This window comes from Geotrypetes seraphini, chromosome 1 (genome assembly GCF_902459505.1).
Source record: "Geotrypetes seraphini chromosome 1, aGeoSer1.1, whole genome shotgun sequence".
Classification (NCBI taxonomy): Eukaryota; Metazoa; Chordata; class Amphibia; order Gymnophiona; family Dermophiidae; genus Geotrypetes; species Geotrypetes seraphini.
Genome location: NC_047084.1, coordinates 198,403,259 through 198,425,880, shown reverse-complemented (window position 1 = coordinate 198,425,880; position 22,622 = coordinate 198,403,259). Strand labels below are relative to the sequence as shown.

Genomic DNA, 22,622 nt, shown 5'->3' with positions numbered 1-22,622 from the left:
CAGGTGTGCTCAAATTAATCAATGTGATAAATTAAACAGTGATAAACAATTGGTCAATCACAAGAGTGCAAGATCAAACAGGTTGTTCCCACTCAGAGAACCTATTGACTTTACTGCTTTTCTGAGTGAGTAGATAATTAAGCAAATTTCTGATAGCCTACAGAACTGATTCTCACCTTCCATCCCCAGCCCCCAAGACTTACCAGACCCCCCCTGCCGATGTATTTACTTACTGCCTGAACTGGATATTAAATCGTGGGGAAGAGAGGAGAAATGCGGGGAAAGAGCCAGCCAAAACTAGTATTTGTTGCTGCTGAGTGCCGAGGTCTGCTGCACGAGGTCCGCTCGCTCGCCGCTTGACTCTCCCACTCCTTTCGTTTCTTCCGATGTAATTTACTGTTTCGCAAAACCGGAAGTTACATTAGATGGGAAGAGTCCGGCGGCGTGAAATAGTCCGAACTCGTCAATTCACCTGATTCGAATCGGTGAACCGATTCGAATCGTGAATCGGGCAGCACTAGTAGCCAATCCAGGTCACTAGTACTTGTACTAGTACTTGTACTAGCCAATCCAGGTCACTAGTACTTGGTGAAAACCCAAAGAGTAGCAACATTCCATGCTACCAATCCAGGGCAAGCAGAAGCTTCCCCCATGTCTTAATAACAGACAATGGACTTTTCCTCCAGGAATTTGTCCAAACCTTTCTTAAAACCAGCTACGCTATCTACTTTTAACATAACTTCTGGCCACTTCATTTTTAAGCTTAGATCTTTCCTTCCAAACAGAGACCTTGCTAGATGTCAAATACAGCACAAGATAACTTCACACGGACTTAACTGTGCAGGAAATGAATCTCCTCATACACCCACCATATAGTGCAAAAATGTGCAAAGGTCTGTTTTTTTTTCTTTTGATCACTACATAGCCTAATGCCACACAAGCAGCGCTGTTACAAACATATTCTGAAGGTCAATGCTAAGGTTGACAAAGTTTCCTTCCTTGGACCAGAAGGAAATACTGACAAACCACTGGAAGAGATTCTAAAACAACTACCCAGAAATAACACCCAAAGACCCACTCAGTGTGTGAACCAGTTGAGTGGAGTGGACTAACTGGGGGTGGAAATGGGCCCAGAGTTTGCTCAGCAGAATTTCCCAGACTACCTCTTCCTCTCAACACACTGACATGCTACCACCACCACCAACACTAGGAACACCTCACCGAGTATGCCAGCAATGCTTATAAACTTTATAAAACACATTATTATATTTTCTTATAAAGCATATATTTTAACTGAACTCAGCCTTGCCATTCACAAAAATAGAAAAGTTCCCATTTCAAGCTGTCTCGTGTATACTTTTCAAATCTAACATATTGTAATCACAAAACAGAAAATAAAATTATTTTTTCTACCTTTTGTTCTCTGGTCAATATTCAAATCTTGTTGGTCCCAGGCTCTTGTTGTCTTGCTTGCCAGGGTCTCCTTTCTCCGTGCTAACCATCCGTCTGCCATCTCTGTCCTCCCCTTCCGTTTCCCTTCCCTCTCCCGGAGATCTGGCATCTTTCCTTTTTTTTTGTCTCCATCCACAGATTCACCTTTTCTCAACTCCCCACCACCCCAGGATCCACCATCTCTCCCTTTCTGTTCCCAACTATCCTCCTATCCAGTATCTCTATCCCCCCTCCACACCATCCCCTGTTTCCAAGTTCTCTCCCTTTCTGTTCCTTCCCTCCCTAAATCCCATTATGCACCATCTCTCTCCCACTCCTCTGTTTTTAGACCCATTATTTCTAACCCCCAAAGTCTGGCATATGCACGTATCTTTGAACCCCCCCTTCCCTCTCTCCCTCTGTGTACTTTTACACCAGGACCCCCCTCCCCCGAAGGTCTGTCCCCCCTCCGAAGGGCTACACCCCACCCCTGAAGGCCTTCACCCCCCCCCGAAGGACTTTACCTCCCACCCGAAGGTCTGTACTCCCCCTGAAGGCCTACACCCCACCCCTGAAGGCCTGCACCCTCCCCGAAGGATTGTACCCCCCACCCGAAGGGTCTGTCCCCCCCCTGAAGGCCTGCACCCACCCCGAAGGCCTGCACCCCCCCGAAGGCCTGCATCCCCCTGAAGGCCTGCACCCCCCCTGAAGGCCTGCACCCCCCCCTGAAGGCTTGCACCCACCCACCCGAAGATCTGTCCCCCCCTTAAAGCCTACACCCCCCTGAAGGTCTTTACCTCCCACCCAAAGGTCTGTCCCCCCCGTTAAGGCCTACACCTCCCTCTTAAGGCCTACACCCCCCATCTAGTACTGTCTAATGCAATTAGGTACGGGTCAGGAGGCCAGAGGGGAAGCGGGACATTGCAGCAATTCCCAACTGACCCTCCCCCCTTGCCCTCTAAAGCAGGAGCCGGCTAGCAAGAGGAAGTTGCCGATCCTGTTTTAGAGGGGGAGGGTCAATTGATGATTCGGGAGGCCGATTTTGGGGTTTTTAAAAAATTGATTCGGGCAGAAAAAAAAAAATAACAATAAAACCACCGCCAAGCAGCCCAGCGATACTCACCCTCAGTTCCTGCCTTAATTGCAGTGTCCCACGCGGCTCGGGCTCCCTTTCTTGCTTCCACCCAGCCGGAAACCGGAAGTTGCTGACCAAGCTCCGACGGCAACAGGGGGTGTGGCCGTGGGGGAATGGAAGTTAAGAGAGAGGGCTCAGGCAGGATCAATTCGGGGACTCGCGGAAGCCTTGGAGTGGGGCCATAGCAGGGAAGTTCCCGGGCCATGACTCCAAGGCTCGAGCACCCCTGAGCTGGCACCCGGGGCGGACCGCCCCCCCGCCCCCCCCTAGGTATGCCACTGGTTCAAGGCAGTTTACATTAAAAAGAGCTGGACATCAGCGAAATACAATAATGCAGTAAAAATACAGATGTTTGTAAAATACAGTTTCAATAATAAAACTCTCATTAAGTAATAAAATACAGATGATTATGAAATACAGTTCCGATAAAATTCATTAAGTAATAAACTTATCAAACAGAGTGGTCTTAATTAATTTTTGAAAAGAGCAATAAGATGACATAGCTTGCTGAATACATTTACCTAGCCAAGATTGCTGTCTACCTGCTTGGAATGCTAGGGTCCTATCTAAGAAGGGCTTATATCTACACCCATTAATATTTGGATAAGCAAATAAGTAAAAATTTCTGGTTTCCCTTGAAGGTCTATGCAACACAAAATGAGGAAAAAGGTAAACGAGACAATCCCGATATCAGCTTAAAGCAGATACAGGAGGATTTGAATAGTACTCTTGCCTCCAAAGGCAGCCAATGAAGTAAACGAAAGTATGGGATAATATGGTCATTCTTTTTTAAACCAAAAATCAGTCGGACAGCCGTATTCTGAATTATCATGTAGCCTTAGTCAAGTCTTGCAAGACAATGTTCAGATTCTGGGATGGAAAGGGCTGTCATATCGGTGGGATTAATCGAAAAGCATCCTTCAAAAACCAGGCTATACCTGGATAAGAATCCAGGCCCCGAAACAAGGGAGGCCTGCTACTTGAACTTTGAAAGAACTGACTGACAGCCCTTTTTTGAGCCCAGCTTGGAGAAAAGCTAGGACCGCTGCAATCAGGACCCTCAGGGGATCTACATTACCTTGTTTACCACACCAGAGCTGGAAAATCTCCCAGGCCTTAGAATAATCCAAGACTGTAGATTGCTTTTTAGCTCTAAGGAGAGTGGTAATAACTACCTTCAAGTATCTTCTGCATGCTAATGCCTTGCACTCAAGAGCCAAGCTGTAAAACCAAAGTGATCTGGATCTTCTAGAAGAACTGGTCCTTGAGACAGAAGCTCTGAGTGTACTGGCAACTTTAGACTCTTGTCTCTCTGGAAATGGACTAAATCTGCATACCAAGACCAATGCGGCCAATCTGGGGCTACTAAGATTACATTTTCTTGGTGGTCTTCTATCCTGTGGATCACTCGATCTATCATGGACCATGGAGGAATCACAATAATTCCCTTTTCGAGCAAAGCTCTACTAAGGCCCGCACTTCCGGGTTCACGTCTGTGGCTGAAGCAGCATACCCCTTTCTTCTTGCTTGCTGTGGCCATTAAGTCGAATGCCTGCCAACCCCAGCGTCATACAATGCTTTGGAAGGCTCTTTGAGACAACGACCACTCTCCTGAGTCTAGAGTCTGTCTACTGAAATAATCGGCTTGTACGTTGTCCACTTCTGCTACATGCACTGCAGATAGTGCCTGTTGGTGACTCTGCCTGTCGTAACAAAAATTGGTCTTCCATATGTAGCATAGAACTCTTAATGCCTCCCTGCCAGTTGGCATAAGCCACCACCGTGGCATTGTTTATGTTTATTAAAATTTGATATACCGCCAGAGATTATAACTGTTCACAGTGGTTTACTATAAAATACAGCATAGAAAAGAATTCCATCAATATATAGAAACAGACCTATCTAAAATTTAAACAATCATTAAATACAATTCTGTATTACTGTTTCTCCAAGTCAGTTCTTGATCATCTCCCAATACATCAGTAAAATTGTCCAAGAAGACTCTGAATGGCTTGCTCTGCAGGGAACTCTCCAATGACTGTAATAACAGGCATAAGAACATAAGAATTGCCACTGCTGGGTCAGACCAGTGGTCCATCGTGCCCAGCAGTCCGCTCACGCGGTGGCCCTCTGGCGTTCGGCTTATATTTCCAGCCTACTGATGGACCACTTCCTCTGAGACAGAGTCCATTGTCCCTGAACCAGGTACCCGTTGTCATGACCTTCCCAGCCATGCAGGCTGGCATCTGTCATTAGAAGCACCCATGAGTCCAAAACAGAGAGGAATGCCCCTCGATAGCAACTGTGGATAGAGCCACCAACTCATGCTGCTCTGTGGCTGCATCTGTCTAAGTAGAGCATCTGTCTAAGGAGCCCAGTGGGACAACAGCTTGTCCTACGGGGGACGCATATGTGCCTTTGCCCAAGGGGCCACCGCTATGTATGTCTAATGTTTGTGTTTTATTTTTTACTAATCAATCCCCTGTAATGATATGTATTTTGTTTTTAATTCTCTGTTTTGTATTATTGTGCGCTGATTATTTATTTTATTGTACACTGCTTTGAATTTTGGATTAAGCAGTATAAGAAATTTTAATAAACCTTGAAACCTATGGAATGTAAAATAGCCACCATGTCTCCTTGTAGTAGTCTCGCATTAATACTGATAAGGGTCATCCTTCCATATAAGGCATCCTTTCTTCTCCCTATTTATAGTCATCTGTGGAGGAGAAAGGACACCACCACCATCTTGACTGAATGAGTTGGTGAGTCGGGAAGACGGGTTAGGCTAAATAATAGTAAATTAAAATCCTTTTTTATTCTAAGTTAAGTTAGTTAGAGTAAAGTAAATAATGGCATTTTAATATAATGCCATTAGGAGGTATTTCTTGAGGTAGCATATAGTGAAACAAGTTAGACAAGTTCCTGCTGAACCAGAATGTACGCAGGTAAGGCTAGTCTCAGGGCACTGGTCTTTGACCTAAGGCCTGACCCAGCAATGGCAATTCTTATGTTTTATGAATCATATTGGAAGAGTAACCCCACTGAGCCGAAAGACTTGAGCTTCAGAAGAGAATTAGTTTACTTTAGATGAGAATTAGTTTACTCAAATAAAAAATAAAATTTTAGAGAGACATAAGAAGGACCAATGAAGAAGTGGGACAGTAAAACTCAATAGTTTAAGTAGTAGATAACCACCGAGTATCACCACTGAGGTCCTACATATAAAACTGGAGATGTTTATTCTGGTTTTATAAAGGTAAAATAGGCATCTGAATTGTACCTCCTCTGTAGACGCTTTAGGCCACCGAATGCCACTATGGAAGTGTCTACCGAGGCACGATTCACATCAAAGGTAAGCACTGGAAATGTAGGCCTGGAAAACCTTAGCCTACATTTCCAGCACCTACCTTTGCCGGAGGCACATTTCTGTACCTGGCGTCTTCACGTGATTGACACATGATCGGTGGCCGCTTTTTTATATATTCTGCTAAAGCACATTGGCAGCCCATGGTTTTAAAGGGTAGAAGAGTGCAGGAGAGTCGGTAAGGAAGTGAAGCGACTGGTCCTCAGCAGTCGCTTCACTTCAAATATGCAAGCTCAATCAGTGTTCCGTCTTCTGTTTAGTGAATCGAGGGCTTCCTACTTTGCATGCCGTTTCCCCTCATTTGCATGGGCGGATTGAATCGGGTCGGAGATTGATCAGCCAGGAGGTTAGTGAATCAGGTCAGGGTCGGGGAATGATCACAAAACCAGAAAAACTGGTTTTGCGATTGTCAGGACACGATCGGAAGGTTTAGTGAATCTAGGTCTTAGTGCACTTTTGGACATGTCAACCTGCAAAACCCATATATGGATGGGTGCCCTTTATAGAATTAACTCCTTAGAGGACAATTTTTTAACTGGGTATCTAGTAGATTCCTATTTTATAAAGGAATGTAGGCACCTACAGTATGTTCCATTGTAGAACACTAATGTAATTGGATATAAACAGAATAGCATTTAGGAGGAATTTTTGGAGATATTCATTATGTACACGCATATGTACACAATTTATAAACAAATAATGGGCATATAATTGTTAGCGCTTTTGTTATAGAATTGCTCTCTAAAGGAGAAATTTTATGAAGGGACAATATTCATCCTGTAATAGCAATTCTTTAAATAATGACTACCACCTATGAAGTTAGGCCTGAATACTCCTGGTTCTGCCCCAACTCAGTGTGCTGTAATGGTGTCCAGTTAAATATGGCTGAATATCTCTGCATCTGAGTCAGCCTGTACAATTTAACCAGGCAGGAGCCTTGGCTGCCTGGTTAAATCACTTTGAAAATCAATCCTGAGTTTTTTTCATGGGTAAACCCTGTTTTAAGCCCAGAGAGGGGCGTCATAAAATTATGCAACTGTTATGTGTCTGTAAAAATATATTTAATTACAATAAAGCAAGCACTTTTATGTAATATGCATATAAGCATCATTGGAGGCACAGTTTGGGTCGAATGTAGGCAGTCATAGGAAGCAGAACACTTTTTTTGTTTGGAGGAGGCAAAATCTCCGCCCTAGACCCTGCCCAAGCTCCGCCCCAGACCCACCTAAGCTCTGCCTCAGACTCTGTACCCCCATAATAGTATTTACAAATACCATTCTTCCATTCATTTTTCATATAATGTACACAATATAATCTTATTAACAATACATAATGGTAACCCACAAAATTAAACTACACAAAGCACACTTTCGGCTCCCCACCCCTGCACAGCATTTCTTCCTCTCTCCTCCACCCCGATATGCAATGTCTCCCTTTCATTTACTGTCCACCACTTGCAGCAAAGGAAATAGGGAAAGAGGGAGGGAGGAATCCAAGGTGCATCTCGCCAACTCCCTTTATTGCCACATCCAATATTTCTCCCTCTCTTATCCCCCAGACAGTATGCAACATCTTTTGCCCCTGCCCACCAGCCCCATGCCCAACATTTCTCCTTCTAGCACCCCTCTCCAGCACCATGCCACTTCTCTTCCTCCATTCCCTCCATCTGCCCACTGTTCCCTTTCCACTACCACCACATCCAAAATTTCTCTTTCATCTTTCTCTACCTCACTCCTCTCCCACCATCATGTCCAACAATTCTCTCCCTCCCTATGCCTAACAAGTCTCCTCTTTCTTCCTTTCCCCATGTATTACATCTCTTTCCCTCTCACATCTATGTTCAACAATTCTCCTTTTCTATTCCCTCCCCCACCTCAGCATCTTTCCCTCCCTCCATCCAATGTCTCAGGGTCATACCCCCTCCCATGACCTAAGCTCGTGCCCCCTCCCTTCCTTTGTCCCAAGTTCACACTCCCTTCCTTGTCTCAATGTGCCCTTTCTCTTCTGTCTGTGTCCTAATGCACACCTCTCCCACTATCCTTCCCTTCTGTGACCCAATGTGCTGCCCTCCCTTCCTTGTCCCAAGTTCATACTCCCTCCCAAGGGTATGTACCTGTGTTCTGGCCAGCTCTAAGACATCCAAGTAGGCCTCCTCCTCCTTCCTTCCAGTCGCACTTCTTTCTTCACAAAGCCACAGCAGCAGAGTATGGCCAGAGGTCCTAGTGTGCTGGCTCCGTGGTCTGCTACTAAAAGGTACATAGTAACATAGTAGATGATGGCAGATAAAGACTCGAATGGTCCATCCAGTCTGCCCAACCTGATTCAATTAAATTTTTAAATTTTCTTCTTATCTATTTCTGGGCAAGAATCCAAAGCTTTACCCGGTACTGTGCTTGGGTTCCAACTGCCGAAATCTCTGTTAAGACTTACTCCAGCCCATCTACACCCTCCCAGCCCATCCTCCACCAAACGGCCATGCACAGACCGTGCAAGTCTGCCCAGTACTGGCCTTAGTTCAATATTTAATATTATTTTCTGATTCTAAATCCTCTATGTTCATCCCACGCTTCTTTGAACTCAGTTACAGTTTAACTCTCCACCACCTCTCTCGGGAGCGCATTCCAGGCATCCACTACCCTCTCCGTAAAGTAGAATTTCCTAACATTGCCCCTGAATCTACCACCCCTCAACCTCAAATTATGTCCTCTGGTTTTACTATTTTCCTTTCTCTGGAAAAGATTTTGTTCTACGTTAATACCCTTCAAGTATTTGAACGTCTGAATCATATCTCCCCTGTCACTCCTTTCCTCTAGGATATACATATTCAGGGCTTCCAGTCTCTCCTCATACGTCTTCTGGCGCAAGCCTCCTATCATTTTCGTCACTCTCCTCTGGACTGCCTCAAGTCTTCTTACATCCTTCGCCAGATACAGTCTCCAAAACTGAACACAATACTTCAAGTGGGGCCTTACCAATGACCTGTACAGGGGCATCAACACCTTCTTCCTTCTACTAACTACGCCTCTCTTTATACAGCCCAGCATCCTTCTGGCAGCAGCCACTGCCTTGTCACACTGTTTTTTCGCCTTTAGATCTTTGGACACTATCACCCCAAGGTCGCTCTCCCCGTCCATGCATAACAGCTTCTCTCCTCCCAGCATATACAGTTTCTTCCTATTATTAGTCTCCAAATGCATTACTCTGCATTTCTTTGCATTGAATTTTAGTTGCCAGGCATTAGACCATTCCTCTAACTTTTGCAGATCCTTTTTCATATTTTCCACTCCCTCTTCAGTGTCTACTTTGTTATAAATCTTGGTATCATCTGCAAAAAGGCACACTTTTCCTTCTAACCCTTCAGCAATGTCACTCACAAACATATTGAACAGGATTGGCCCCAGCACCGAACCCTGAGGGACTTCACTACTCACCTTTCCTTCCTTCGAGCAACTTCCATTAACCACCACCTTCTGGCGTCTGTCCGACAGCCAGTTTCTGACCCAGTTCACCACTTTGGGTCCTAACTTCAGCCCTTCAAGTTTGTTCAACAGCCTCCTATGAGGAACTGTATCAAAGGCTTTGCTGAAATCCAAGTAAATTACATCTAGCATATGTCCTCGATCCAGCTCTCTGGTCACCCAATCAAAAAATTCAATCAGGTTCATTTGGCACGATTTACCTTTTGTAAAGCCATGTTGCCTCGGATCCTGTAACCCATTAGATTCAAGGAAGTACACTATCCTTTCTTTCAGCAACACTTCCATTATTTTTCCAACAACCGAAGTGAGGCTAACCGGCCTGTAGTTTCCTGCTTCATCCCTGTGACCACTTTTATGAATAGGGACCACATCCGCTCTCCTTCAATCCCCAGGAATCACTCCTGTCTCCAGAGATTTGTTGAACAAGTCTTTAATAGGACTCGCCAGAACCTCTCTGAGCTCCCTTAGTATCCTAGGATGGATCCCGTCTGGTCCCATCGCTTTGTCCACCCTCAGTTTTTCAAGTTGCTCATAAACACCCTCCTCCGTGAACGGCGCAGAATCTACTCCATTTTCTCGTGTAACTTTGCCAGACAATCTCGGACCTTCTCCAGGATTTTCTTCTGTGAACACAGAACAGAAGTATTTGTTTAGCACATTTGCTTTCTCCTCATCACTCTCCACATATTGGTTCCCAGCATCTTTTAGCCTAGCAATTCCATTTTTCATCTTCCTCCTTTCACTAATATATCTGAAAAAAATTTTGTCTCCCTTTTTTACATTTTTAGCCATTTGTTCTTCCGCCTGTGCTTTCACCAGACGTATCTCTCTCTTGGCTTCTTTCAGTTTCACCCTGTAGTCACTTCTGTCTCCCTTTTTTACATTTTTAGCCATTTGTTCTTCCGCCTGTGCTTTCGCCAGACGTATCTCTCTCTTGGCTTCTTTCAGTTTCACCCTGTAGTCACTTCTGCTCTCCGCTTCTTGGGTTTTTTTTATATTTCACGAACGCCAACTCTTTCACCTTTATTTTCTCAGCCACTAGGTTGGAGAACCATATCGGCTTCCTTTTTCTCTTGTTTTTATTGATTTTCTTCACATAAAGGTCCGTAGCCATTTTTATCGCTCCTTTCAGCTTAGACCACTGTCTTTCCACTTCTCTTATGTCCTGCCATGCAGTTTAGAGAGAACATTGCTTTATTCCTTTTCACTTTTTATCTAATCAACTTTCTATTTCCTTCTCACCCCCTAACTTTCACATTTCTCATCCTCCTATTTATTCCCTTTTATCTGCTTCCCATTACCGCATTTCTTTCCTCATATACTCATTTGTTTCCTTGACAACTCTCCCAAATGGATCCACCATTTCTAGCATCTCCCTGCCTTGTTGCTTACTCCACCCTTGTAACCAAGCATTTCTTTTCTCTTTCTCTCTCCCTCCCACAAGTCCAACATCTCTCCTTTCTGCCCTTCCACTCCCTCCTTCCAAGTCCGACATCTCTCCGCCCTCTCCCATTCCATATCCCCTTCGCCTTTCCCTATCCATCTCTCCTCTTCCTCCTCTGCTCTCCCTGAGTAGCTGATCTTTCCTCTCCCTTCTGCCCCCTCCCCTGAATTTCCTTCCTTATCCACATTTTGCCCTCCCCACCATATCCATCTCTCCCTCTCTCCATTTTGCCCTCCACATACATTTTTCCCTCCCTTCTACTATCTCTCCCTAACCCCCTCTACCTGCCCCATGTCCTTCTCTCCCTCTCTTGCTCCATTTGTCCTCCTCCAAATCCATCTCTCATTATACCCCTTCCACCCCCCTCTGTAACCTCTCCCTGTGGTCCTAATGCTAAGGCAATCTCTCCCTGTCAGTCACAAATCTGATGTTTTCCTCCTCCCCTTACCCCATTCCTTAGTGTTACATCTCTCACTCCTTCTCTCATTTGAATCCAACATATCTCCCTCCTCCACTCCCAAGTCTTATATCGCTTCCTCTTTACCTTCTACCCCTCCCCCAAATCTGGCAGCACCAGGCAGCACTCTGGTGGAAGCGGTATCTTACTGCTGGCCAGTGTACTTGCTGGTTGGCTCTCTCTGCTGTAAACCTTCCCCGACATCTACCCCTTCCCCTTCCACCGCGTGTCTACTTTCATTTCTTGTAAACGTTGCTGGGTGGAGGAACCAATTTCTCAATGCTGTCCTGCATCTTCTCTCCACTGCGCCCTGCTCTTTCTGACAACTTCCTGTTTCTGCTGGATCAGGCAGTAGAGAGAAGATGCTAGACAGTAGGGCAGCATTGAGAAATGTAAAGTACACACACAGTGGAGGTGGGGGGGAGGAGTAGATATTGGGGAAGGTTTGCAGCAGAGAGAGCCTACCAGCAGGTACGCTAGCTGGCAGCAATATGCCACTTCCAGGAGAGTTCCGCCTGTGTAGATAGACCGTCAGCCCCATTACCACTGGGAAATTTGGGGGAGGCCATGGCCCCCCCACCCCCTGTTCTGACACCTATTGATTCAGAATACAGCAGTCAAACTTAAGAAGTATGACCATGTTACGCCATTTTATTGTGAATTGCATTGGCTGCCGATGGAGGCTTGCATCCTGTTCAAGTTGGGTTGTTTCTGTTATAAGGTTTTGTATGGCACTACTCCAGTCTATCTGGTTGATAGATTTTCCTTAGTATCGTACAAACATAGTCAAAAATTTCATACCTTGTTTAATTTTCCCTCTGTACAGGGCTGTAAAAGCAAAAAAATTCTTGAACATACTTTGGTATTTCAGGTAGCTTCCCATGATAAAGAATTTCGATCGTTATTGCTTTCTGCTTATTCCTACAAACACTTTAGGACTCTGTTGAAAACTTATTTTTTTTTTTTTAAACTTGGTTAAATGATTTATTCTATTTCTAATAACATTGTTCCTCGTTTATAATCTTTTGTAAACTGCGTTGAACTTATGGCTATCTGGTTAACAAGCACGATGTTATGTTATATGTTAGCCCACCAGTTCAGACATTATCATGGTTCAATCAGCCTATCATACCTGTTCCCTATGTTTGCTACTTAGGCATCTGGATAGCTTCAAAGCTAACTTTTGATCATCAAATTGCTACTACTGTCAAGTCAGGCTTTTTCACTCTGGACTCTTTGCAAAGCCTAAAATGCTTCCTTGGCTTTGCTTCATTGCACACAGCTACTCTTACATTTTTAATGCCCAAACATAGGGTGGAGGGCAGGGAGACAGAGAGAGAGAGAGAGAGATGATAGACAGTGGGAAAGAAACAAATGTTGGCAGTGGAAGACAGAAAAAAATAATTTTCTATTTTGTGATTACAATATGTCAGATTTGAAATGTGTATCCTGCTACAGCTGGTGTTAGCAAGCGTGAGCTAGGACCTAACAGAGAAAGGAAAATACTTTTTTATTTTGTTTATACCATGGGGTTAGAGAGGGAGTGAAAAGGCTACAAAATAAACCTGCCAGGATATTTGAAAAAAAACAACCAAAACTCCAGATTGGGCAGTAAAAGCATAAGAACATGAGAATAGCCTTATAGACCAGTGTTCTTCAACCTTTTTACACCCGCGGACCTGCAGAAAAAAATAATTATTTTGTGGACCGGCAAACTACTAGGACTAAAATTTAAAAAACCCCGTTTCCACCCCATCTCCGCAAGTTCGGTCCCCACAAATCATTTGATCCCATCCACACAAGCCTCAGTTATGATTTTATATTGAATGTATTTTATTAAAGTATAAAAAGAAACAATATTCTGTACAATTGTCATTTTATAAATACAAATAATTCAGAGCAGGATCAACAAAACCCCTGTCTCCCCTCCCCTTCACATATATCCCCTCTACTATCAAGAAAACTGAACAAGCCAAATTATTACAGAATGCTACACAGAAATATCTTGCTAACAGAATACTGCAGTCACACATGACAGGAATAGTTTTAGGGGAGTGCAACTAGGGCAACTGCCCCCTGGTCAGAGAGCGCCCTAAGCCAGCTGGAAGCTAAAGAAGCACTGCCTGGGTTTTGCAGTCCCCAGTTATGTCTAACACCAGCTCTAGCAGGATATATATTTCAAATCTGATATATTCTAATCACAAAATAGAAATAAAATTATTTTTTTCTACCTTTTGTCGTCTCTGGTTTCTGCTTTCAATCTTCTTTTCACTCTCTTCCTTCCAGCATCTGCCCTCTCTGTCTCTTCAATCCAGCATCTGCCCCTTCCATCCACTGTCTGTCCTCTCCCCCTTCCATATGGTATCTGTCTTCTTTCTATGCCCCTCTCCCCTTTCCATCCAGCTTGTGCCCCCTCTCTCCTTTTTACATGATTCATTCCAGCTTCACTGCTCTCTTCATTTTTATCTCTCCTACACCAGATCTATCATCGTTGTCCCTCTCTGCTTATTTTTCTGCTGACCCCTTCCTATCATCAATCTCTCTACTTTCTCATGCCTGTGTCTCCCCTTCCCCTCCTCTAATCTCTCTGCCAGCTGTTTCCTTCCTTTTCTCATTCTCCCTTCCCTCCTCCTCCTGTCCAGCAGTAACTCTCTTCCCTTCCTCCCCTCCCAGAAGCAGCTCTCCTTCTCCATCTCCAGTAGCAGCTGTCCCTTTTTTCCCTTGCCCAGCAGCTTCCCAGATTCCTTTCACTCCTCCCCTCCCAGCAGCATCTCTCCTTCTCCCTCTCCAGTAGCAGCTGTCCCTTTTTATCCCTTGCCCAGCAGCTTCCCAGATTCCTTTCCCTCCTCCCCTCCCAGAAGCATCTCTCCTTCTCCCTCTCCAGTAGCAGCTGTCCCTTTTTTCCCCTGCCCAGCAGCTTCCCAGACTCTGATAGTGGTTTTTCTCCCCTCCCAGCAGTTTTTCTTACTTCCTAGCGCAGCGATTCACGAAGGCAACCTCGAGTCCTTTGTTGGGTCGCGCCGCCTCTGAGGAAAGAGGAAGTTGCATCATCAGAGGCAGCCACGACTCAGCAAAGGCCCCAAGGCTGCCTTCGTGAATCGCTGCGCTGGGAAGTAAAGGAGAGCTGCAGAGAGGGGAGAAAGCCACTGTCGGAGGCTCCCCAAGATCTCTCCGGCCCAGCGCAGGTTTCAGATGTTGATCTTGCCGGCCCTGCGCGGACTGGCAGGAAGTTGAAGTGAGTCAATCTTGCCGGCCCTGCGTGGACCGGCAAAAATTTCCTGCGCACTGGCACTGGTCCGCGGACCGGCGGTTGAAGAACTGTGTTATAGATCAATGGCCCTTCAAGCCTAGTAGCCCTTTCTCACGGTGGTCAATCCAGGTCACGAGTACCTGGCCAAAATCTAAGAAGCAGCAATATTCCATGCTACTGATACAGGGCGAGCAGTGGCTTCCCCCATGTCTTTCTCAATAAGACATTACATTACATTAGTGATTTCTATTCCGCCTGTGCCTTGCGGTTCTAGGCAGATTACAAGTTAGAAGAGATCTGGACATTACCGAGAGAATTACATAACATTGATTCATGAACTTTACATGGTGTGGTAGAGGATTATAAATTATAAGATATCTGGATCTTTTCCGAAAGAATTTCATAGTAGAGAATCAAGTAATAAACAGGGTACAGTGGAGAATATCAGTATATACTGGTTACAGAAGAAAAATTACCTAACAATGAGTGAGGAAGTTTGTTGGATACTGAAGGTAGATGCTTATTTAGGAATCAGAATATTTTTGGAAGGTAAGGTTCTAGGAGTTGACTGATGTGTTAGAGGGTGAGCTTGTGCGAGGGGGGAGGAGATTAGTTAGTGGGGACGTGTTTTTTAAATAGAAATGTTTTGATTTCTTTTCGAAACACTTTGATGACTGTTGTTTTAATCATCAGTTTGGTGATGGTGGGGTCAATTTTCGCTGCCTGTGTCGCTAGAAGGCTGTCGTATAGTTTATTACGTCGGGTGCCATTGTGAGGGGGGAAGGTGAATAGGTTTTGAGTTCTCCTTGATCTGGGTGAGTGGTAGCGGTATAGGCGGTTGTTTAGGTAACAGGGAGCAGTACCATGGGTTACTTTAAATAGTAGACAATAGAACTTGAATTGAGTTCTTGCTTTTATCGGAAGCCAGTGAGAGTCTACATAGGCGGGGGTGATGTGGTCAAATTTGCTGAGACAGTAGATGAGTCTGATGGCTGTGTTCTGAACGGTCTGTAGTTGTTTTATCATGTTGTTTGTGCATGGTTGTTTGTGCATGTTGCAGTAATCTAAGGTACTAAGTGTGAGGGATTGTACAATGATCTTGTAGTGTTCTTTGGTAAAGAATTTTCTTATTTTTCTTAGGTTTCGCATGGTGAAGAATGCTTTTTGTATGATTTTGTGTATTTGTGTCTGCATTGTGCAGCATCTGTCTAATTGTATTCCTAGAATTTTGAGAGTGCTCTGTATAGAATATTTGATTGTGTTTACTTCCAATTCTGTTAGTGATGGTTTTTGTTCCTTCTCTAGTAGTAGGAATTTGGTTTTCTCCGCATTCAGTTTCAGCTTATGGTTCATCATCCATTTTTCCAGTTTTGTTTTCAGGCGTCCATAGGAGATGGGGTCTTGGATGTCAAAGGGGAGGATGATGGTTATGTCATCTGCGTAGCTGAAAGAAGTTATATTTAGGGCGTCTAGGGCAGTGCCTAAGGAAGCTATGAAGAGGTTGAATAGTATGGGCGATAGAGGGGATCCTTGTGGTACTCCGCAGGGGTTTGTCCAAGGGTCGGATAAAAGATCTTTTGACTTAACTCTGTATGATCTTGTTTGAAGGAATCCTTGGAACCAGTTGTGAACTTTACCTGAAATTCCTATGGCATCTAGTATCTGGAGAAGTATGGGATGGTCTACTAAGTCAAATGCTGCTGAACGATTGAGTTGGATGATTAGTAACTTGTTTCCTTTGCTGAGGTGCTGTCGGGCTATATCTAGTAAAGATACCAGTAGAGTTTCTGTGCTGTGATTAGCTCTGAAACCAGATTGAGTTGGATGCAGAATGTGGTGGTCTTCTAGGTAGTTGGACAGATATTGTGCTACTAGACCCTCTGTGAGTTTGATGTATAATGGGATAGAAGCGATTGGTCTATAATTTGTTGGGTTGTCTATTGGTCCTTTGGGGTCTTTTAGTATGGGGGTGATTATGATTTCGCCAAGTTCCAGAGGGAACTGTCCTTCCCTGAGGGTGGTTTGCAACCATAGTGTGAGACAAGCTATGAATTTAGTGGATGCTGCAGGTAGTAAGTAAGGAGGACAGTTGTTCAAATCACAGGAGGATTTGCTCTATTTTTTTGTACAGCCGATCCAGGTCTGACCATTGTGTCGTTGGGAAGGTGGTCCAGGTCCTATCTGCTGAGATGGCTTCGTCTATTGTGGGTTTTATTAGTATCTCTTCTATGATATTTTGTGAGTTGTTGAATGTGGCTCTGATTGTGATGATTTTATTTTTGAAGTGGAAATTGTCCAAACCTTTCTTAAAACAAGCTACTCTATCCACTCTTACCACAACCTCTGGCAATGCGTTCCAGAGCTTAACTATTCTCTGAATGAAAAAAAAAAATTCCTCCTATTGGTTTTAAAAGTATTTCCCTACAACTTCATTGAGTGTCCCCTAGTCTTCATAATTTTTGAAAGAGTGGAAAACCACTTGTACCCATTCTACTCCACTCAGGATTTTGTAGACTTTAATCATATAAGAACATAAGAATTGCTGCTGCTGTGTCAGACCAGTGGTCCATCATGCCCAGCAGTCCACTCGTACGACAGTCCTTAGGTCAAAGACCAGTGCCTTATTTGAGTCTAGCATTACCTGCATACGTTCTGGTTCAGCAAGAACTTATCTAACCCTTTCTTGAATCCCTGGAGGGTGCTTTCCCCTATAACAGCCTCTGGAAGAGCGTTCCAGATTTCTACTACTCTCTGGGTGAAGAAGAACTTATTTACGTTTGTACAGAATCTATCCCCTTTTAACTTTAGAGAGTGCCCTCTTGTTCTTTCTACCTTGGAGAGGGTAAACAATCTCTCTTTCTCTACGAAGTCAATTCCCTTCAATATCTTAAATGTTTTGATCATGTCCCCTCTCAGTCTCCTCTTTCTTGGGACCTATTTCTCCATATATACTCACTCCCACCATATATACCCACTCCCTCGGTGCACAGATCTCCCCTCAGCCATCTCTTTTCCAAGCTGAAGAGCCCTAACTGTTTTAGTCTTTCCTTATATGAACGGACTTCTATCCCCTTTACCATTTTGGTTGCTCTTTGAACCTTTTCTAGTATCACTACATCTTCCTTGAGATAAGAAGACCAGAACTGAACGCAATACTCCAGATGAGGTCATACTATGGAGTGATACAGGAGCATTATAACATTCTTAATCTTGTTAACCATCCCTTTTTTAATAATTCCTAGCATCTTGTTTACCATCCCTTTTTTAATAATTCCTAGCATCTTGTTTGTTCTTTTGGCCTTTCTTGGGTGCTAACCCAAAGCAAACCAAATTGAAAATGTTTTCCCTGAATTGGGCAGCACTAGTAATTATCAGCTGAGCTGCTTTTTCAAGGTAAAAGGCTTAGTAAATCTTGCCTGGATCTTGCAAAACAGATATATTCATGGGACTATTCCCCTCTCCCCTCCCCCCCCCCCCCCACAAAAAATGAGACAGTGTACTCAAAAGGTCATGTATAACAAAGGTTCATTTTCAAGCAATTAAGAATGAATGAATTTGAGCTGCATAGGGTTTTTTTACTACTTACCAATGGTACAGTCTTCACGTGCAGCTCGACCAATGATTGGAACTGATGGAAATAAACGAAGAGTTTCCTTTATGACTGCATCAAGATACTGTAGCTTCTTTAAATCATCCATTGTGGCACGACGATCAGATTCACCTAAAATGGAGGAAATAAAGAAAACAACATGCATACATCTGATTTTTTTTGCAATGATATCCTACTGATAATGATCAGAGACTTGTAGGATTATGGTGGAGCCCCCTTCCAATCAGCACATGTTTACTGAACACATTGAATCCTAAAACACTTTTAGAAATGCTGAAAGCCACTTAAAAATGGCTTAAAAAAGTTTACCTCTCAGAAGTTCAAAACCACCTCAACGTTAAACAATTTGTATTTTAAAATAGCACTACTTACAAGTGTAAAATGCTGAGAGATGCAGCCCTTTTGAATGTCTTCCTTTGTAAAATGCTCACTTGTCACCAAATTCCTGTTTTTCTGAAGGCACTATGAGGGTAATTTTACAAAGAAGGGGGAGGTCTAGTTTAAGAGACTGTAGTAAGATTTATGGAAGACTAATCACTTACATAAACAAATACATGCCTGTTTTAGTCAGATGCTAGGGAAAACCATAATCTCCTTACCCAAGGTTCATTATTTTGCCAGTTTATACTAAAAATAGAGACCAAGGCTATGGGAAGAATTTTATTATGAAAATAGAAAAATATAGTTCATAAGCCAGCAGCAATAACTAATTATTGTTTACAAAATATCCGAATACATATATGAAACTCAGTACATAATTATCACGCCACACTTGTTATATAAATGAGTAAAACTAATTCTTACACACACTTACTTATAATAATAATTCCTGATTAGTAGCAACTAAAAATATAGCTTATCACCTCAGGTGCTTCAATTCCTTTTCCCAAAGTCAATAGGATTCCCTCTCTAACCCAGCTGAAAAGACAATAGAATTCCTTATTCTCACCATCTAATTAGGCCATAGCACAGAATCAGGTGAAATGGAAGACGTCTTTTCTCAGCTTAGCAGATATAGAAATTCTTCTATTTAGGAACAGTCCTTCAGCAACTAGAGAAGCTGTAAATTAGGTTGGCAGCAAAGGTTTCCTTTATGTGATGGAATCCAGATGTATAAAAGTCCAGTTCTCTCTCTCTCAGGCAGAGAGTCACAAGAGGTAACTTTTCAGGTCTTAATTATTATAGAAGAAGTGCAGAGAAAACCTATGATAAGATACAAGTTCTCTCACATCCTAATACAGACTAAATTAATAATTGGGCACATTCACTTGGTTCATCAGATGACCTCTCCAGACCAATCCAGAAACATAACTTAGATGAATAGCCTTTCTGTATAGAGTCTCGCTCAGGCCGTGAAACAGAGGCGCCTTCATTAGATAAGAACAGCACATGAGCTATTCCTCCCCCAAGATTCACACAGGCTGAGCATTTAGGCACAGCTGCATGTCCTTGACTAGAATACAGTATCTGGTGATACGTCTGGCGAAAGCACAGGCGGAAGAACAAATGGCTAAAAATGTAAAAAAGGGAAACAAAAATTTTTTCAGATATATTAGTGAAAGGAGGAAGATGAAAAATGGAATTGCTAGGCTAAAAGATGGTGGGAACCAATATGTGGAAAGTGATGAGGAGAAAGTGAATGTGCTAAACAAATACTTCTGTTCTGTGTTCACAGAAGAAAATCCTGGAGAAGGACCGAGATTGTCTAGCAAAGTTACACGAGAAAATGGAGTAGATTCTGCGCCGTTCACGGAGGAGAGTGTTTATGAGCAACTTGAAAAACTGAAGGTGGACAAAACGATGGGACCAGACGGGATCCATCCCAGGATACTAAGGGAGCTCAGAGAGGTTCTGGCGAGTCCTATTAAAGACTTGTTCAACAAATCTCTGGAGACGGGAGTGATTCCTGGGGATTGGAGGAGAGCGGATGTGGTCCCTATTCATAAAAGTGGTCACAGGGATGAAGCAGGAAACTACAGGCCGGTGAGCCTCACTTCAGTTGTTGGAAAAATAATGGAAGTGTTGTTGAAAGAAAGGATAGTGTACTTCCTTGAATCTAATGGGTTACAGGATCCAAGGCAACATGGCTTTACAAAAGGTAAATCGTGCCAAATGAACCTGATTGAATTTTTTGATTGGGTGACCAGAGAGCTGGATCGAGGACATATGCTAGATGTAATTTACTTGGATTTCAGCAAAGCCTTTGATACAGTTCCTCATAGGAGGTTGTTGAACAAACTTGAAGGGCTGAAGTTAGGACCCAAAGTGGTGAACTGGGTCAGAAACTGGCTGTCGGACAGACGCCAGAGGGTGGTGGTTAATGGAAGTCGCTGGAAGGAAGGAAAGGTGAGTAGTGGAGTCCCTCAGGGATCAGTGCTGGGGCCAATCCTGTTCAATATGATTGTGAGTGACATTGCTGAAGGGTTAGAAGGAAAAGTGTGCCTTTTTGCAGATGATACCAAGATTTGTAACAGAGTAGACACCGAAGAGGGAGTGGAAAATATGAAAAAGGATCTGCAAAAGTTAGAGGAATGGTCTAATGCCTGGCAACTAAAATTCAATGCAAAGAAATGCAGAGTAATGCATTTGGGGATTAATAATAGGAAGGAACCGTATATACTGGGAGGAGAGAAGCTGATATGCACCGACGGGAAGAGGGACCTTGGGGTGATAGTGTCCGAAGATCTAAAGGCGAAAAAACAGTGTGACAAGGCAGTGGCTGCTGCCAGAAGGATGCTGGGCTGTATAAAGAGAGGCGTAGTCAGTAGAAGGAACAAGGTGTTGATGCCCCTGTACAGGTCATTGGTAAGGTCCCACTTGGAGTATTGTGTTCAATTTTTGAGACCGTATCTGGCGAAGGACGTAAGAAGACTTGAGGCGGTCCAGAGGAGGGCGACGAAAATGATAGGAGGCTTGCGCCAGAAGACGTATGAGGAGAGACTGGAAGCCCTGAATACGTATACCCTAGAGGAAAGGAGAGACAGGGGAGATATGATTCAGACGTTCAAATACTTGAAGGGTATTAACGTAGAACAAAATCTTTTTCAGAGAAAGGAAAATGGTAAAACCAGAGGACATAATTTGAGGTTGAGGGGTGGTAGATTCAGGGGCAATGTTAGGAAATTCTACTTTACGGAGAGGGTGGTGGATGCCAGGAATGCACTCCCGAGAGAGGTGGTGGAGAGTAAAACTGTGACTGAGTTCAAAGAAGCGTGGGATGAACACAAAGGATCTAGAATCAGAAAATAAGATTAAATATTGAACTAAGGCCGGTACTGGGCTGACTTGCACGGTCTGTGTCTGTATATGGCCGTTTGGTGGAGGATGGGCTGGGGAGGGCTTCAATGGCTGGGAGGGTGTAGATGGGCTGGAGTAAGTCTTAACAGAGATTTCGGCAGTTGGAACCCAAGCACAGTACAGGGTAAAGCTTTGGATTCTTGCCCAGAAATAGCTAAGAAGAAAAAATTAAAAAATTTAAATTGAATCAGGTTGGGCAGACTGGATGGACCATTCGGGTCTTTATCTGCCGTCATCTACTATGTTACTATGTTACCCAGAATGCATCAGGCAGAAGCAGCAAAGATGTTTTCTTCTTTCTCTTCTTGCAAGGTTTAGACTGGAATGATTTCTTGCAGATAATGGTTCAGGCTTTATGAAGTCAGAGAGGCCTAACCTTCAGGTGTGAATAAGGAAACACCCCTACAAGACCAAGAAGGCACCTATCAGGAGCTATTTTATATATACACTATTGGTACGATATTCAAAGCAATTTAAGTGAGTGGGAGAGGGCAGGGCAGGGCTGAGATTACATCTGACAAAAGTTGTTAGTTGAAGTAGAACCAATCAATATTGGAGTTAAGTCCATACAGGGAAACTGTCTAACTCAAAAATCCAAGTTTGTTCCTTTCGCTGAAGTTATTAAACATCGATTTCCTGCTCAAGCACTGCTTTTGACATGATCAACCACGAAACATCTTAATTGAAAAAAAATCATGCTGAAAGTCCAAACAATATTGCACTAGCGGTGCCTGTACAATGTTCCTGTGGTGTTCATTCAACCTTAACCGTAATCGTCTAGATCACAGGTGTCAAAGTCGGTCCTCGAGGGCCAGAATCCAGTCGGGTTTTCAGGATTTCCCCAATGAATCTGCATGAGATCTATTTGCATGCACTGCTTTCAATGCATATTCATTGGGGAAATCCAGAAAACCCGACTGGATTCCGGCCCTCGAGGAGGGACTTTGACACCCCTGGTCTAGATGTTTGTCCTATGCAAAATTTCTTATAGGGGCACATTATACAGTAACTACATGATCTGTTTCACAAGTCATATCATGGTTCAAGCAATAATTCTGGTTCAAAGGATCATAGAACTCAAGACACAGATAACATGATATCACAGTTCTTGCAATGACCACATGGTTTGTGACTCCCTATCCTGTTGATCCT

General features: G+C 43.6%; 1 protein-coding gene across 4 annotated transcripts in view; it reads right to left on the bottom strand.

Moving 5' to 3' along the window:
* LOC117360138 (cytochrome P450 4V2) overlaps positions 1 to 22,622 on the bottom strand; it is a 129,016-nt gene that overhangs the window by 14,435 nt on the left and 91,959 nt on the right. For 3 of the 4 annotated variants that reach the window (XM_033943862.1, XM_033943889.1, XM_033943872.1), the window contains one exon: positions 18,150 to 18,284. In XM_033943862.1, the coding sequence (XP_033799753.1) occupies positions 18,150 to 18,284 (135 nt within the window). Of the gene's footprint in view, positions 1 to 8,051; positions 8,180 to 18,149; positions 18,285 to 22,622 lie in introns of those variants that run through there. The other variant, XM_033943880.1, reaches the window with a different exon arrangement.